The sequence below is a fragment of the Petromyzon marinus genome, chromosome 1 (assembly GCF_048934315.1).
Source record: "Petromyzon marinus isolate PM22_M1 ecotype Great Lakes invasive population chromosome 1, UKy_Petmar_22M1.pri1.0, whole genome shotgun sequence".
In the NCBI taxonomy this organism is placed as follows: Eukaryota; Metazoa; Chordata; class Hyperoartia; order Petromyzontiformes; family Petromyzontidae; genus Petromyzon; species Petromyzon marinus.
In genome coordinates this window covers 16,334,348-16,352,398 of record NC_133667.1, presented here as the reverse complement: position 1 = coordinate 16,352,398, position 18,051 = coordinate 16,334,348, and the positions used below count along the sequence as shown (strand labels likewise).

Sequence of the window (18,051 nt, the reverse complement as noted above, 5' to 3'; positions counted from 1 at the left end):
GACCTCCTCCTGTACCTAGCCTGACACAGCAGCAATTAACCCATGGCATCTGGGTCTGTCCCGTGACCTCCTCCTGTACCTAGCCTGGCACAGCAGCAGTCAATCCATGGCACCTGGGTCTGTCCCGTGACCTCCTCCTGTACCTAGCCTGGCACAGCAGTACAACCCATGGCACCTGGGTCTGTCCCGTGACCTCATCCTGCACCTAGCCTCGCACAGCAGCAGTCAACTCATGGCACCTGCTGGGTCTGTCCCGTGACCTCATCCTGCACCTAGCCTGGCACAGCAGCAGCTAACCCATGGCACCTGCTGGGTCTGTCCCGTGACCTCATCCTGCACCTAGCCTGGCACAGCAGCAGCTAGCCCATGGCACCTGGGTCTGTCCCGTGACCTCCTGCCAGCAGCGAGCCTTCGAAACTTCACGTGACGGCCTCAAAGTGCACCTAGCTTGGCACGAGCGCTATGGTGACGTCAATAGAGAATCGCACCTCCAATCAGCACGGTTGACTATGAACGGTGCGAAAGAAGTTCAACTTACAATGGCGGTGGCGTGTTTGTTGCTATGTTTAATGTCTGATCGGTTTATCGACAATTATATTGAATACACTTTATCAGCGCTGTATAGCGTCAATTATCGCCAAGATTAACCTACTTAGTACGTCGATAATTGCTACGTGGAATAAGTTAAATACTCTAACTCCCATATTCACGAACATTCGACTAACGAACTTTCAGAGATACGAACAAACCTGGTCCGTATTTCCAGTTGCCTGTTTAGACCGAGAATCGTAAGTTCAATCGTCGTGCAATAGATGATGGTGGTGGCATCTACATCTGCAGAACGTGAAGAACCAGTGGCACCTACATCTACAGAACATGAAGAACCAGTGGCATCTGCAGAACGTGAATAATCAGTGGCATTTACATCTGCAGAACGTGAGACTCACATAGAGACTCATAGACTCACACACAGACCCGTGGACTCACACCACAAAGACCCATAGACTCATACAGAGACCCATAGACCACAGAGACCCATAGACTCACACCACAGAGACCCATAGACTCACACCACAGAGACCCATAGACTCACACCACAGAGACCCATAGACTCACACCACAGAGACCCATAGACTCACACACAGACCCATAGACTCACACCACAGAAACCCATAGACTCACACCACAGAGACCCATAGACTCACACGACAGAGACTCATAGACTCACACCACAGAGACCCATAGACTCACACAGAGACCCATAGACTCACACCACAGAGACCCATGGACGCACACCACAGAGACCGATAGACTCACACCACAGAGACCCATAGACTCACACCACAGAGACCCATAGACTCACACGACAGAGACCCATAGACTCACACCACAGAGACCCATAGTCTCACACAGAGACCCATAGACTCACACCACAGAGACCCATAGACTCACACCACAGAGACCCATAGACTCACACCACAAACACCCATAGACTCACACAACAGAGACTCATACAACAGAGACTCATAGACACACCACAGATACTCATAGACTCACACCACAGAGATTCATAGACTCACACCACAGAGACCCATAGACTCACACCACAGAGATTCATAGACTCACACCACAGAGATCCATAGACTCACACCACAGAGACCCATAGACTCACACGCAGACCCATGGACTCACACCACAGAGTCCCATAGACTCACACAGATACCAATAGACTCACACCACAGAGACCCATAGACTCACACCACAGAGACCCATAGACTCACACCACAGAGACCCATAGACTCACACCACAGATACCCATAGACTCACACCACAGAGACCCATAGACTCACACCACAGAGACCCATAGACTCACACCACAGAGACCCATAGACTCGCACTACAGAGACCCATAGACTCACACCACAGAGACCCATAGACTCACATCACAGAGACCCATAGACTCACACCACAGAGACCCATAGACTCACACCACAGAGACCCATAGACTCACACCAAAGAGACCCATAGACTCACACCAGAGGTACCCATATAACCTAACTCGTTCGTAAGTAGAGGAGTCCCCAACGCGCGACATTTTGACGCACGTGGTCTGTGCCCCGCCGAGACCAGAGCAATCGATCGCACACCATCCAACCACGGATTAAACTTCCATTGCCGCATATATTTCCTGTAATTAATCGGCAAATAAGCTTGCACGTTTTAAATGTTACCGATTTTGAGGAGGTAAAAGCAGTCGAACAGTTGACAAGTGCTTTAAGCATCGACGAGAAATCAAAGCAGATTAAAAACCTGTAAGGGGCCGCCCATAAATGACGTCACGCGATTTTGGACGATTTTGACTCCACCCCCCCATCGTCACAAGGCGTCACAAAAAGTCAGACCCCCCCCTCAAATATGACGTCACAAAGCTCTGCCCCCTCCCCCCCCCCAAAATAAAACATGCTTCAAATCGCTTTAAGCTATTGTAATTGTAGTGCGTATTTAATGTGGCGCTGCACTCTGATGTAGGAGAAAACATTTATTAAAAAGTATATTTAATTACATAGAACGTGTTGTCTATATTTATTTAATAATAAAGGTTTTTGGGTTAGATCGCGTTATTTATAAATGTGTCGTAACCCTCCACCACCCGACACGACCAATCAGCAAAAAAAGTGTCACGTTGACAAAAGACAAATAGTTCTCCTACAACATCAGAGTGCAGCGCCACATTAAATACGCACTACAATGACAATAGTTTAAAGCGATTTGAAGCATGTTTTATTTTGTTTGCGGGGGGAGGGCGAAGAGCTTTGTGACGTCATATTTGAGGGGGGGGGGCGGGTCTGACTTTTTGTGACGTCGTGTGACGAGGGGGGGGGGGTGGGTAAAAAAATCGTACAAAATCGCGTGACGTCATTTATGGACGGCCCCTTTGTTGCAGGATCATCCGGATCATAAGACGCACCGGGAAAAGAGTGATGCGTCTCTTAACCCCAGACGAATCCAACCCGTTATGGACACTGTGACCACGTGGTCGTTAAAGTTCGAGAAATGTGGCCACAACTACCGAATTGTAGCGAATGATTTGCCGCTGAGTGAGTGAGCAGTGAGTGAGGTCGATGCGCACACCAGTTGTATGTAGTACCTGCACGTCGTTATTGGCACGTAGTTATTAGTCGTTATTGGCACGTAGATATTAGTCGTTATTGGCACGTAGATATTAGTCGTTATTGGCACGTAGATATTAGTCGTTATTGGCACGTAGTTATTAGTCGTTATTGGTACGTCGTTATAAGTACGAAGTAGCCACAGCAGAGCGATTGGGTGGGTGTGTGGGCGAAGTTGTGGATGGGGTGTGTGGGCGAAGTTGTGAGAGGATGGGTGGGGGAAATTGTGGGTGGGTGGGGGAAATTGTGGGTGGGTGGGGGAAATTGTGGGTGGGTGGGGGAAATTGTGAGTGGGTGGGCGAGGTTGTGAGTTGGTGAGCAAAGTTGTGAGTGGGTGGGCGAAGTTGTGGGTGGGTGGGCGAAGTTGTGGGTGGGCGAAGTTGTGGGTGGGCGAAGTTGTGGGTGGGCGAAGTTGTGGGTGGGCGAAGTTGTGGGTGGGCGAAGTTGTAAGTGGGTGGGCAAAGTTGTGAGCGAGTGGGTGAAGTTGTGGGTGGGTGGGTGAAGTTGTGAGTGGGTGGGTGGGCGAAGTCGTGAGTGGGTGGGTGGGCGAAGTCGTGAGTGGGTGGGTGAAGTTGTGGGTGGGTGGCTGAAGTGGGTGGGTGGGTGACGTTGTGGGTGGGTGGGCGGAGTTGTGGGTGGGTGGGCGGAGTATCGTGACGAGTGAAGTTGATTGGTTTCTGTTCAAAAGCAGAGTAGTCGCAATTACTAAATGGATTCATTAATTAAATAACGAACTCGGTTCGTTATTTAATGAGCGTTCACGCGCATTTATTTATTTAATATTATGGTATCTGCTGCTCCCTGTGTCAAAAGGCACGCGTTAAAATAAATGATGATAAGCATCCGCTAAATAAAGAAATGAATAATTACTCTTTGAGTCTTTCGGTAAAGTCACGTAGATAGAAAATAATAAAGTATTAATTATAATTGTGATTTTTTTTCTTATTTTCTTCTTTTTCTATCAACGCGACTTTACCGAAAGACCCATAGAGTATGGATTCCTGCAGTCACGAAAGCTTTAAGTGAACGTGAATAATTACTGATAACAAAAAAAAAAAATGACTTTCGTGACCGCAGTAATTAATTTTCTTGTTTCTTTCGGTAAAGTCGCGTAGATAGGAAACAACAACAAAAAATAACTCAAAATTTAAATAATCAAATTCAAATAATAAAATAATCAAACAAGAAAAATCATAACAATTAAATTTCGATTTAAAGCTTTCGTGACTGCAATGATTAATCTTCTTTGGTTCTTTCGGTAAAGTCACGTAGAATGAGAATAAAATAATAAATTGATAAAATAAAATAACACAATAATATTCTCACGACGTTTCGGCCACAACACAAGCGGCCTTCATCAGGTGAAGGGGCGAGACTGTCTGGTAGGACAGCGCTGGAGTGTTGCCCTACCAGACAATCTCGCCCCTTCACCTGATGAAGGCCGCTTGTGTTGTGGCCGAAACTTCGTGAGAATATTATTGTGTTATTTTATTTTATCAATTTATTATTTTATTCTCATTCTACGTGACTTTACCGAAAGAACCAAAGAAGATGAATCATAACAATTGTCTGTGGGCGGGGCCATCCATCGCGTCGGCATTGCGATTGGACTCGCCTCGCCCGCTCGCCTCTCAGCCCACGTGGTCCCTGAACTGCTGCAGCTGCTGCTATTTCGTCAGGGCTTGTGGCTGTTGTTGTTGCTGGTGGTGCTGTTGCTGGTGGCCGTGCTGTTGCTGGTGGTGCTGTTGCTGGTGGTGCTGTTGCTGCTGCTGGTGGTGCTGTTGCTGCTGTTGGTGGTGTTGCTGCTGTTGTTGTGTTGTCAGGGTTGTGGCTGGCTTTGTACTGCTGCTGTACTGCTGTTGGTGCTGTTGTTGCTGCTGCTGCTGCCTTGTCAAGAGTCTTGGCTGGGTCTCTCCTGCCGTATCGCTGCTGCTGCTACTGCTGTTGTAGTCGCTGGCTGTCGTCTTCGTTGGCGTCGTCTCTGCCAAAGTAATCGCCGGAAGAGCGACGTAAGGAGGGTGGAAGGGTTGGGTGATGGACGAGTGAGTCGGTCGTGATGGTGGTGGTGGTGGTTTATGTAGCCCCCCTTCCCTGCGTGATGTGCAACTATAGAGCGGACGTCTGTACGGTTACCACCACCACCATCATCATCACTTCTTCACTTCATCATAATAATTATATAATAACGATCGTGACATCATCATAACAATCATAGTAACAGTGTTCACATCATAACAATCATCTCTCGGGAATGTTGCTTGCGTGAAGGGCAAATGAAAGGTCGGACATCAACCTACAGTATCATGGTCATTGAACATCGTGGTCATCACCACCTTCACCATCATCACCACCATCACCTTCACTATCACCACCATCACCTTCACTATCATCACCACCATCACCTTCACCATCATCACCACCATCACCTTCACTATCATCACCACCATCACCTTCACCATCATCACCACCATCACCTTCACTATCACCACCTTCACCATCATCACGACCATCACTATCACCACCATCACCTTCACCATCAACACACACAGCACGGTTGGCTACCTACGGTGTTAAAGAAGTCCAACACACAGCACGGTTGGCTACGTACGGTGTGAAAGAAGTTCAGCATACATTGTGTTTACGGATGTTTGTGTACGTCTGCGCGTGCCGGTACATGTGTGTGTGTATATCACGCTCCGCTGCCGCTGTGTTTGGTGTGTGGGACACGTGTGCGTGTGGGACAATCACAAGCGTGGCCAATATCTCAACCGGCCCCGGGCTCTCTCCCCTAGGTCGACTCGGATCTTAAAGGAGTGCCTGATGCGGCGTGTGTACAAGGAAAACCGAACAATTTTTTGACCAGCTGAGGCCCATAACCCCCCTCCCCTCCCGAGCTGTTTGCTGTACAGCTCTCTGTTTTTTTTGTTTCACATTGCGAGCCGGCCATCGCATAATGACAGCTCAACGATGTTGGGGCTCGTCGAATTTACAGCGGCCAAATACTCGAAAAGCACGAGGTCGATTCTCAACGTGGAGGGGGTTGGGGTGTGGGGGGGGGGAAGGTTTAAAACCGGGATGACCCGGCGGAACAAATCCACGCGACCACGGGGAGAGAGGGAGAGACACGCGAACTCAGACTCCGGTGTGCTCGTGCGCGTGCGTGCGCGCGCGTGTCTGAACATCAGCGCTGGCGAGACAAATGCGCCCGGGCGTGTGGCTGTGTTGACCAACCCACCGATCGCGTGACCCATGACCCACGTGTGACATCGTCCCCCCCCCCTTCCCCTTCCGCGTCTCTCCCCACCCCCACGCCAGCATGGGGCTGTTCATGTCGAGAGCCCTGGAGGACAACATGAAGCGGCAGCAGGAGTTCATGCTGCTCAACCAGCGGCTGCAGGTTCCTATCGCTCGCTCCTTGCACCGCCGTCACTCTTCAAAGCAGGCGCCGGTTTTTAGCGGCCGGCGGCTTTCGCGACCGATTTTTAGCGGCAGCGGAGGTGTCTGTTGGGTTCGGATCGCGTGAACGTACCTGCGTCGTTGAAGCCGCCACCACCCGACACGGCCCATCGCTCAGGGTTCGTTCGCGCAAACACAGCGTGCCGATTGGTTTATTTTATTTTTTACTTTTTGCCAGGTGAGGCCTTTCTCAGAAGCGGGCGGCTTGTCGTCATCGACTTATAGCGGCGGCCAAATACACGTGAACGCGTGGTGACGTAGATTATAAATGTGGACTGGGGGGGGGAGCGGAAGTGTGTAGCGGTTGGCGCACTGCACTATGGACCCATCAAACCCGAGGACCGATTTCCCGCTCGGTCAACATCGCTGGTGGTTATCTGAACCCCCCCCACCACCACCTGGGCTTCCCCCTGGGTGACTCGACATTGGAAAATGGTGGTGCGGTGTGTAAACATCGCCACTGGGGAGACAAAGGCGGCCGGGCGTGGTGCTGACCCCCCCGCGTCATCACGTGCCACAGTGCCGGCCTACATAGATGCTGCTACTCGCTAACAGCACTTGTCCCAACAGTGTGTTGTGGCTATACACAAACCTGTCAAGCCCTTATCAGTGCCAACCTTCTTACACACCAATTCACACCTTGTTGGTCACCCCGTAACTAACCCCTTATAAATCTGAACGTTCATCCTACAAAGTCCCATCACAAGGAGATAAACACAAACACACAGACAACATTTTTATTGCCCGCATTGAAACGGCTGCAACGCGGACCTGAAATCTCCATCTCGCTGTAAAAGATTACGGGGTTTAACCGTGTAGCCTGTGGCAGCTACGGAAAACGGGGAGGGTCCTTTGTATCAGAATTAGAATCCTCATTTGGACTGCAGGAATCCGACGGGCTATGGAGTTCTTGATCGCAACCCCATGGCCACCCGCTGGGTCTGTCCCGTGACCTCCTGCCAGCCAGCCCGCCCGCCCGCCAGCCAGCGAGAGCCTTCGACACTTCACGCGACAGCGCTCGGGAGTGCACCTAGCCCGGCACGAGCGCCGCAGCGGCGACGACGCCGCCGCCTGTGCGCGTGGTTGCGCTGACGGCGCTCGCCCCAACAGAGTCTGCGGGCCTACCCGCCTAAGTGGGGCGGCGGTGTCTCCCGTCGTCTGTGCCGCAGATGGAGCGTCAGATGGCCATGCAGAGCCAGATGCAGCAGAGGCAGATGGCCATGCAGCTCGCTGGTTCCCGCGAGTTCTTCAAATACTACGCCTCCTTCTACAGCCTGGCCACCGTCACGCTCACCGCGGGGTGAGACACTGGTGGCCTGGTGGTAGCGGTGGTAGCGGTGGTGCTGGTGGTGATTGTGGTGGTGATTGTGGTGATTGTGGTGGTGATGTTTGATGGTGCTTGTGGTGATGTTTGGTGATGGTTGTTGTGGTGGTGGTGGTGATTGTGCTGATTGTGGTGCTGGGGGTGATTGTGGTGGTGATTGTAGTGGTAGCTGGTGCTGATTGTGGTGGTGCTGGTGGTGATGTTTGCTGGTTGTGGTGGTGTGGGGAGCGGCAGGGCAGCGATTAGCGAACCACGCTAAGATCGTTCGATTGCCTTCTCACGACCAAGAACGGTGGCTGATATCTGAACCGGTCCTGGGCACTTCCCCTAGGTCGACTCGGCCTTAAATGGGGCGTGGTGTTGACCAACCCACCGGCTCGCGTGCCGTGCCGGCCTTCATCATAGGTGCCGCTCGCTAACAGCTCGCGCCCCGAGAGTCCTGTCAAAGGCCACTTGGCGGATCTTTGCCTTTGCATGCCTTTGCATGTAGGCACAAAGACAAAGATCCCCCGTGTAACCTTGACAGGCTGTAGGGGCAAATGCTGTTAGCGAGCACCTATGAAGGCCGGCACGGCACGCAAGGGGGTGGGTGGCCAGCACCACGCCCGACTGCCTTTGTCTCCCCCAGTGGCGATGTTTACACACCGCACCAGGTGCTCATTTGAGGCTGAGTCGACCTACAGTGAGGGAAAAAAGTGTTTGATCCCCTGCTGATTTTGTACGTTTGCCCACTGACAAAGAAATTATCAGTCTTTAATTATTTGAACAGTGAGATACAGAATAACAACGAAAAAATCCAGAAAAACGCATGTCAAAAATGTTATTAATTTATTTGCATTTTAATTAGGGAAATAAGTATTTGACCCCTCTGCAAAACATGACTTAGTACTTGGTGGCAAAACCCTTGTTGGCAATCACAGAGGTCAGACGTTTGTAGTTGGCCACCAGGTTTGCACACATCTCAGGAGGGATTTTGTCCCACTCCTCTTTGCAGATCTCCAAGTAATTACGGTTTCGAGGCTGACGTTTGGCAACTCGAACCTTCAGCTCCCTCCACAGATTTTCTATGGGATTAAGGTCTGGAGACTGGCTAGGCCAATCCAGGACCTTAATGTGCTTTTTTTTAGCCACTCCTTTGTTGCCTTGGCCGTGTGTTTTGGGTCATTGTCATGCTGGAATACCCATCCACGACCCATTTTCAATGCCCTGGCTGAGGGAAGGAGGTTTTCACCCAAGATTTGACGGTACATGGCCCCGTCCATCGTCCCTTTCATGCGGTGAAGTTGTCCTGTCCCCTTAGCAGAAAACACCCCCAAAGCATAATGTTTCCACCTCCATGTTTGACGGTGGGGATGGTGTTCTTGGGGTCATAGGCAGCATTCCTCCTCCTCCAATCACGGTGAGTTGAGTTCATGCCAAAGAGCTCCATTCTGGTCTCATCTGACCACAACACTTTCACCCAGTTGTCCTCTGAATCATTCAGATGTTCATTGGCAAACTTCAGACGGGCATGTATATGTGCTTTCTTTAACAGGGGGACCTTGCGGGCGCTGCAGGATTTCAGTCCTTCACGGCGTAGTGTGTTACCAATTGTTTCCTTGGTGACTATGATCCCAGCTGCCTTGAGATCATTGACAAGATCCTCCCGTGTAGTTCTGGGCTGATTCCTCACCGTTCTCATGATCATTGCAACTCTACGAAGTGAGATCTTGCATGGAACCCCAGGCCGAGGGAGATTGACAGTTCTTTTGTGTTTCTTCCTTTTGCGAATAATCGCACCAACTGTTGTCACCTTCTCACCAAGCTGCTTGGCAATGGTCTTGTAGCCCATTCCAGCCTTGTGTAGGTCTAATATCTTGTCCCTGACATCCTTGGAGAGCTCTTTGGTCTTGGCCATGGTTGAGAGTTTTGAATCTGATTGATTGATTGCTTCTGTGGACAGGTGTCTTTTATACAGGTAACAAGCTGAGATTAGGAGGACTCCCTTTAAGAGTGTGCTCCTAATCTCAGCTCATTACCTGTATAAAAGACACCTGGGAGCCAGAAATCTTTCTTTTTGAGAGGGGGTCAAATACTTATATCCCTCATTAAAATGCAAATCAATTTATAACATTTTCGACATGCGTTTTAATGGATTTTCTTGTTGTTATTCTGTCTCTCACTGTTCAAATAAACCTACCATTAAAATTATAGACTGATCATTTCTTTGTCAGTGGGCAAACGTACAAAATCAGCAGGGGATCAAATACTTTTTTCCCTCACTGTAGATGAGGCCCGGGATCGGTTCAGATAATCGTTACTGGGTGGTGTTGGCCGTGAGCGGGAATCGAACCCGGGTTGCCGGGTTCGTAGCACAGCGTAGCGCTAACCGCTACGCTGCGCTACGAACCCGGGTCGCCGGGTTCGTAGCGCAGCGTAGCGCTAATCCTTACACCACCGCTCCCCACATACGCACACACACACAGACACACACACGCACATGCGTGCGTCCTTGCCGTCCTGCCACCAGGTGCGTCAAAATTGCCACTTGAAAGGGGGTGGGTGGTGGGGGGGGGGGGGGCCTCATTAGCTTTGCAACGGGGCCCCCCTCTAAGTGGGGCCGCGGCAGAGAAAATGACATCGTGAGTAATGGGCACCCGGGTTCGTTACGATACACTGGTGCCCTCTGTGTGGCTGTGTCACTTACGGGCCTGTGTGTGTGTGTACGTGTGTGTACATGTGTGTGTACGTGTGTGGGTGTGTGTATGTGTGTGTGTGTGTGGGTGTGTGTACGTGTGTGTGTATGTGTCTCTGTGCGAGCTGACAGACTTGCACAGAGGCCCATAGACTCACGCAGAGACCCATAGACTCGCACAGAGACCCACAGACTCACAGAGACCCATAGACTTGCACAGAGACCCATAGACTCGCACAGAGACCCATAGACTCACAGAGACCCATAGACTCACACAGAGACCCATAGACTCGCACATAGACCTATAGACTCGAACAGAGACCCATAGACTCGCACAGAGACCCATAGACTCGCACAGAGACCCATAGACTCGCACAGAGACCCATAGACTCGCACAGAGACCCATAGACTCGCACAGAGACCCATAGACTTACACAGAGACCGATAGACTCACGCAGAGACCCATAGACTCGCACAGAGACCCACAGACTCACAGAGACCCATAGACTTGCACAGAGACCCATAGACTCGCACAGAGACCCATAGACTCACAGAGACCCATAGACTCACACAGAGACCCATAGACTCGCACATAGACCTATAGACTCGAACAGAGACCCATAGACTCGCACAGAGACCCATAGACTCGCACAGAGACCCATAGACTCGCACAGAGACCCATAGACTCGCACAGAGACCCATAGACTCGCACAGAGACCCATAGACTTACACAGAGACCGATAGACTCACGCAGAGACCCATAGACTCGCACAGAGGCCCATAGACTCGCACAGAGGCCCATAGACTCACACAGAGACCCATAGACTCACACAGAGACCCATAGACTCGCACATAGACCCATAGACTCGAACAGAGACCCATAGACTCACACAGAGGCTCATAGACTCGCACAGAGACCCAGAGATGAGTCTGCGGTGTAACGCTGCGCCGTGCCATTGCAGCGCCATGCGGAGCAAGCGGCCGGGCCTGCTGGTGCCGCTGGTTCCCCTGGGCTTCGTGTTGGCCTACCAGTATGACCGCGCCTACGGGAGCATGCTGCAGCGCATGAGGGGTACGCACACACACGAACACACGGACACACGGACACAGATACACACAGACATCGACGCACAACAACAACCGCCATTCGCCACTAAGTGGCGGTGACGTCACCACGGCGATTGTGCCAGGCTATGTGCACCCTGAGGCCACGTGAAGTGTCGAACGCCCGTTGGCAGGAGGTCACAGGGCAGACCCAGCAAGTGCCACGGATCGACTGACTGAGACGACTGGCTGATGCACCACCTGTGCCCCCTACTGTGGCAACTTGCTGTGCTTTAGCCACCCGGCGCTCCGCTCGTTGTTGTGAGCGTCGCTCCTCTGCCCTCCGTTGTTGCTGGAGGGCGACTGCCTGCAACTGCCCAGTAGCAGCAGCGTCCTTCATGAGCCTCCTCCACAGAGCCTGATCTTGGCACCGCTGGTATAAGTCATCGGCAAGTCATCTCAGCTCCTCATCCTCCTGTACCACATCACTCCATCTCTTCTCTAGCCTGTGCCGCACCCGTTTAGCCCCCTCCATCCGGCTGAACAAAAGCTGTATAGGCATGCGGTGGCTGGGCATGCGGGCTCCATGACCCAGCCAACGCAGCCTTGCCCGCCGGAGGAGCTCACCGATGGGACCTTGCCCAGATCTTTCAATCCAGTCTGGTTAAATCCAAGATGGATCGTAGACAGGCCAGCCTAAATGTTTCTCACCGGCGAAGATGTTAAATTAGGAGGGTCCACGTTCCGCAAGCATAGAGAAGGGAGGGCATGACTGTGGCCGAGAAGACCTGAAGCTTCTTGCGGAACGCAGACCAGGTAGCTTCCACACAGCGTTATGCAACCGATGAAAAGATAATGCCACTTGACTGATTCGGAGTGAGGTCTCTGCTGTCAAACGGGAGCCGGTCATGAGCACACTGCCCAGGTATGGGAAACTCTCCACTCTCTCCACAACTGGGGTGGAATATCCGATGGTACAAAATACTCAGGCAGGTGTTTAGTTTTGGTGGGGCTGATCGTAAGGCCCCACCTCTTAGTGGAAAGCTCCTCTGTGTGAGCAGCAATTACCAGATCATCGGCATACTTAACAAGTCGATGGTCAGTGGGCAGATCAGCTCCACGGTAGGTCCTGGTGTCAAGGACATGGGCTCGCATCCGCTGGTCCGTCACTATGTAGTCCAGCAGATGTTCTTCCTTGGACCCGGCATGCATCCATGATGTTGTGTGGATGCGCCGATGCCGGAACAGTGTGTTGGCAATTACAAGCCCATGGGCTGCACAAAAATATAGCAGCCTCCTGCCGCTATTGAGCTGATCTGGCCCATGCCTTCCAATCACTCCAGACCAGGTGCCAGCATCATGACCAACTCGGGCATTAAAGTCACCCAACAGGATGACTCTATCCAGAGGGGCCACTTTAGCTAGCACCTGTAACAGGAGGTCATAGAAGGCATCTGACTCATTGGCCTTGCCTGCATCCCTCCACGGATGTTCATCTTCACTGGGGGAATAAGTAACCACAACCACCACTCCTCGCCTCTGGTTATTGGGAAGGCGAGCCCAAAGTAGCTAGGGCTTACAGCTTCCCACAACTCACCGCCACGCTTCCACGCCCCCTTGATTATTTTCTTCAGAAGAAGAGCCACTCGCTGTTGTTTGGCAGTCTCGTGCCCCTAGTAGAGGACTGTCCACCCCTCATGGTGGGAGGAGCCAGAGCCGGTCCACCAGACCTCCTGAATAGCACAGAGATCCAGGCGATGTTTAAACACTACACACAGTTACACGCACACATGGACACAGGCACACACAGTCACTGGCGGATTATTGGGGTTTATTAGTAATAAATCGGCATTTTGCGACCCCCACTGCCACTGTGTAGTATATTATTACGTGCCAGGGACTCTATGAGATGATAGGACAATAGTCTGAGTCCATAATGGGCAATAAGTAACGGCAAAGTGGTTGTAAGTGACTCACAGAATTGTGCGCAGTTGCGTATACAGCACACGACTTCCCTGAAGGCATCAGCACCTTCAGCGAGCACACACGTCGAATAAAAAGCAAGGGACAGGTCCTTACTAACAACTCCTTACTCACTAACAACTCCTTACTAACAACTCCTTACTTACTAACAACTCCTTACTAACAACTCCTTACCAACAACTCCTTACTAACAACTTCTTACTTACTAACAACTCCTTACTTACTAACAACTCCTTACTTACTAACAACTACTTACTAACAACTCCTTGCCCACTAACAACTCCTTACTTACTAACAACTCCTTACTAACAACTCCTTACTAACAACTCCTTACTTACTAACAACTCCTTACTTACTAACAACTCCTTACTTACTAACAACTCCTTACCCATTAACGCCTCCTTACTAACAACTCCTTACTTACTAACAACTCCTTACTCATTAACAACTCCTTACTAACAACTCCTTACTTACTAACAACGCCTTACTAACAACTCCTTACTCACTAACAACTCCTTACTTACTAACAACCCCTTACTTACTAACAACTCCTTACTAACAACTCCTTACTTACTAACAACTCCTTACTAACAACTCCTTGCTAACTACTCCTTACTAACAACTCCTTACTAACAACTCCTTACTTACTAACAACTCCTTACCAACAACTCCTTACTAACAACTCCTTACTTGCTAACAACTCCTTACTAACAACTCCTTACTCATTAACAACTCCTTACTAACAACTCCTTACTTACTAACAACTCCTTGCTAACAACTCCTTACTAACAACTCCTTACTAACAACTCCTCACTAACTACTCCTTACTAACAACTCCTTACTAACAACGCCTTACTTACTAACAACTCCTTACTCATTAACAACTCCTTACTAACAACTCCTTACTTACTAACAACTCCTTACTTACTAACAACTCCTTACTAACAACTCCTTACTTACTAACAACTCCTTACTTACTAACAACTCCTTACTCATTAACAACTCCTTACTAACAACTCCTTACTTACTAACAACTCCTTACTCACTAACAACTCCTTACTTACTAACAACTCCTATAATTTTTAATTGCTGGAGGGGTTGCCCGCCCTACCTGAAAATCCTGGCTCCGCCATTGCACACACTTACACACACATACGGACACACAGTTACACACACATACGGACACACAGATACACACACATACGGACACACAGATACACACACATACGGACACACAGTTACACACACATACGGACACACAGATACACTCACATACGGACACACAGTTACACACACATACGGACACACAGATACACACACATACGGACACACAGTTACACACACATACGGACACACAGATACACACACATACGGACACACAGATACACACACATACGGACACACAGTTACACACACATACGGACACACAGATACACTCACATACGGACACACAGTTACACACACATACGGACACACAGATACACACACATACGGACACACAGATACACACACATACGGACACACAGTTACACACACATACGGACACACAGATACACTCACATACGGACACACAGTTACACACACATACGGACACACAGTTACACACACATACGGACACACAGATACACTCACATACGGACACACAGTTACACACACATACGGACACACAGATACACTCACATACGGACACACAGTTACACACACATACGGACACACAGATACACTCACATACGGACACACAGTTACACACACATACGGACACACAGTTACACACACATACGGACACACAGATACACTCACATACGGACACACAGTTACACACACATACGGACACACAGTTACACACACATACGGACACACAGATACACTCACATACGAAGACACACACACACACACAGGTATGCACACACATAGACACACGGATCCACACACGGCTGCGGACACGCACAGACATACAAAGACAAAGGTCCCCAGTATAGCCTTAACAGACTGTAGGGGCAAGTGCTGTTAGCGAGCACCTATAAAGGCTGGCACGGCACACGAGGGGGTGGGTGGCCAGCACCACGCCGGGCCGCCTTTGTCTCCCCAGTGGCGGTGTTTACTACACACCGCACCGGGTACTCATTTGAGGCCGAGTCGACGTAGGGGAGGCTCAGGACCGGTTCAGATAATCGTCACTGGGTGTTGGCCGTGAGCGGATAATTGAACCCGGTTCACCAGGTCCGTAGCGCAGCGTAGCGCTAACCGCTAGCACTACCGCTCCTCCCACCGGTACACATGCACAGACACAGATACAACACACAGACAAAGATCCCCCCCCATATAGCCTTTCACATACTGTTGGGGCAAGAGCTGTTAGCGAGCACCTACGAAGGCACCACACCAACACAGACGCAGACGCAGGTACGCGCACACGCACACACACACACACGTTGTGGCGATGCTGATTGGCCATGGCGGCTGTGCCCCCCCCCCCCAGACGAAGCCGAGTGGCTCATGGACAAGGACGCCGGACGTCTGCAGCTGCCCCACGGGCTGCCGACCTTCGAGGACGTGGAGAAGTGCCGGCGCGCCAACGCCAAGTTCCCGCCCGCGTCGGGATAAGGCGGCGCCATCGCCCGTTCGTTAGGGGGGGGTCTGCTCGTGAACGCGCGCGGTGCATTGTGGGTGAAGGCGATCGTCGGGTGCGTCGCGTGTGCCCCCTCTCTTGCGCCCCGCGGGGTGAGCGGGCGAGGGCGAGCGGGCGAGTGACTGAGAGATCGAGTCAAGTGGGCGAGCGGGCGCGAGACGGCGGGAGAGTGGGCGAGCGAGCGAGCGAGTGGGCGGTCTTGAACGGGGAAGCTACCTCAGCGAGTCGCCCATCCATCCCTACTCCGGCAAACGTCGCCAGTGAGTGCTGTGTTTTGATCGAGTCCGTCCCTTAACATCGTCACGAGTGGGCCTGTGTGTGTGTGTACGTGTCTCTGTGCGAGCTGGCAGACTTGCACAGAAGCCGATAGACTCACACAGCGACCCATAGACTCACACAGCGATCCATAGACTCACACAGTGACCCATAGACTCACACAGTGACCCATAGACTCACACAGTGACCCATAGACTCACACAGTGACCCATAGACTCATACAGATCCATAGACTCACAAAGAGACCCATAGACTCACACAGAGACCCATAGACTCACACAGTGACCCATAGACTCACACAGTGACCCATAGACTCATACAGATCCATAGACTCGTACCTTCCCCGCCTTCTGGCGCCAGCACGCTGGAGGAGTGCTTGGTTGCAGCAGGATCAGCTGTAGCAGCAGCAGCAGGATCAGATGTAACAGCAGCAGCAGGATAAGCTGTAGCAGCAGCAGCAGGATCAGCTGTAGCAACAGCTGTTAGCAGTCGCTGCAGTATCAGCAGTCGCAGTAAATGTAGGATCGTCTGTAGGATGAGCAGCTGTAGCAGCAGCAGGAGCTGTAGGATGAGCAGCTGTAGCAGCAGCAGCAGCTGTAGCAGCAACTGTAGCAGCAGCAGCTGTAGCAGCAGCAGCTGTAGCAGCAGCTGTAGCAGCAGCAGCTGTAGCAGCAGCAGCTGTAGCAGCTGTAGCAGCAGCAGCTGTAGCAGCAGCTGTAGCAGCAGAAGCTGTAGCAGCAGCTGTAGCAGCTGTAGCAGCAGCAGCAGCTGTAGCAGCAGCTGTAGCAGCTGTAGCAGCAGCAGCAGCTGTAGCAGCAGCAGCTGTAGCAGCAGCAGCTGTAGCAGCTGTAGCAGCAGTAGCAGCTGTAGCAGCAGCTGTAGCAGCAGCTGTAGCAGCTGTAGCAGCAGCTGTAGCAGCAGCTGTAGCAGCAGCTGTAGCAGCTGTAGCAGCAGCAGCAGCAGCAGCTGTAGCAGCAGTAGCAGCAGCAGCTGTAGCAGCAGTAGCAGCTGTAGCAGCAGCAGCTGTAGCAGCAGTAGCAGCTGTAGCAGCAGCAGCAGCTGTAGCAGCAGCTGTAGCAGCAGTAGCAGCTGTAGCAGCAGCTGTAGCAGCAGCTGTAGCAGCAGCAGCAGCAGCCTCTCTCGCGTCCACGCCAGTTGTCTTTCTCCCCGTTGGCCAAACGGCCACCATGTCTAGGACCACAGAGCTCGGGCAAACGGCTGCCTTCCCCAATCGCTCGTCTCTGTTGCTCATCGACCCAGAAAAAGGAGGGGATTTTTGTTGGGCTCCATCCTTTCCAGAGAAAGCGTCGGATTTGAAGTTTAAAAAGTGTGGGGCATGCAGTGCCCCCCCCCCCTCTCCTCCTTCTACCTCTGCCACCGTGAACATCGTGGGGCAACCCCATCCCGTCCATTGCTCAGGTTGTGTCAGCCCCCCCCCCCTCCGCACCCCCCCCCCTGCTTACCCCTCCCCCCTCCGTTTAACCCCCTCTTGCTT

General features: G+C 51.5%; 1 protein-coding gene across 1 annotated transcript; it reads left to right on the top strand.

The window, feature by feature from the left end:
• The first annotated feature begins 4,793 nt into the window (after nt 1–4,793).
• PLGRKT (plasminogen receptor with a C-terminal lysine) lies at nt 4,794–17,935 on the top strand. The gene is made up of 5 exons (XM_032956469.2): nt 4,794–5,179; nt 6,486–6,567; nt 7,796–7,926; nt 11,587–11,696; nt 16,131–17,935. The coding sequence occupies exons 2-5, from the start codon at nt 6,487–6,489 to the stop codon at nt 16,253–16,255; spliced, it is 447 nt and encodes a 148-aa protein (XP_032812360.1). The 5' UTR covers nt 4,794–5,179; nt 6,486; the 3' UTR covers nt 16,256–17,935.
• Nucleotides 17,936–18,051: the final 116 nt, after the last annotated feature.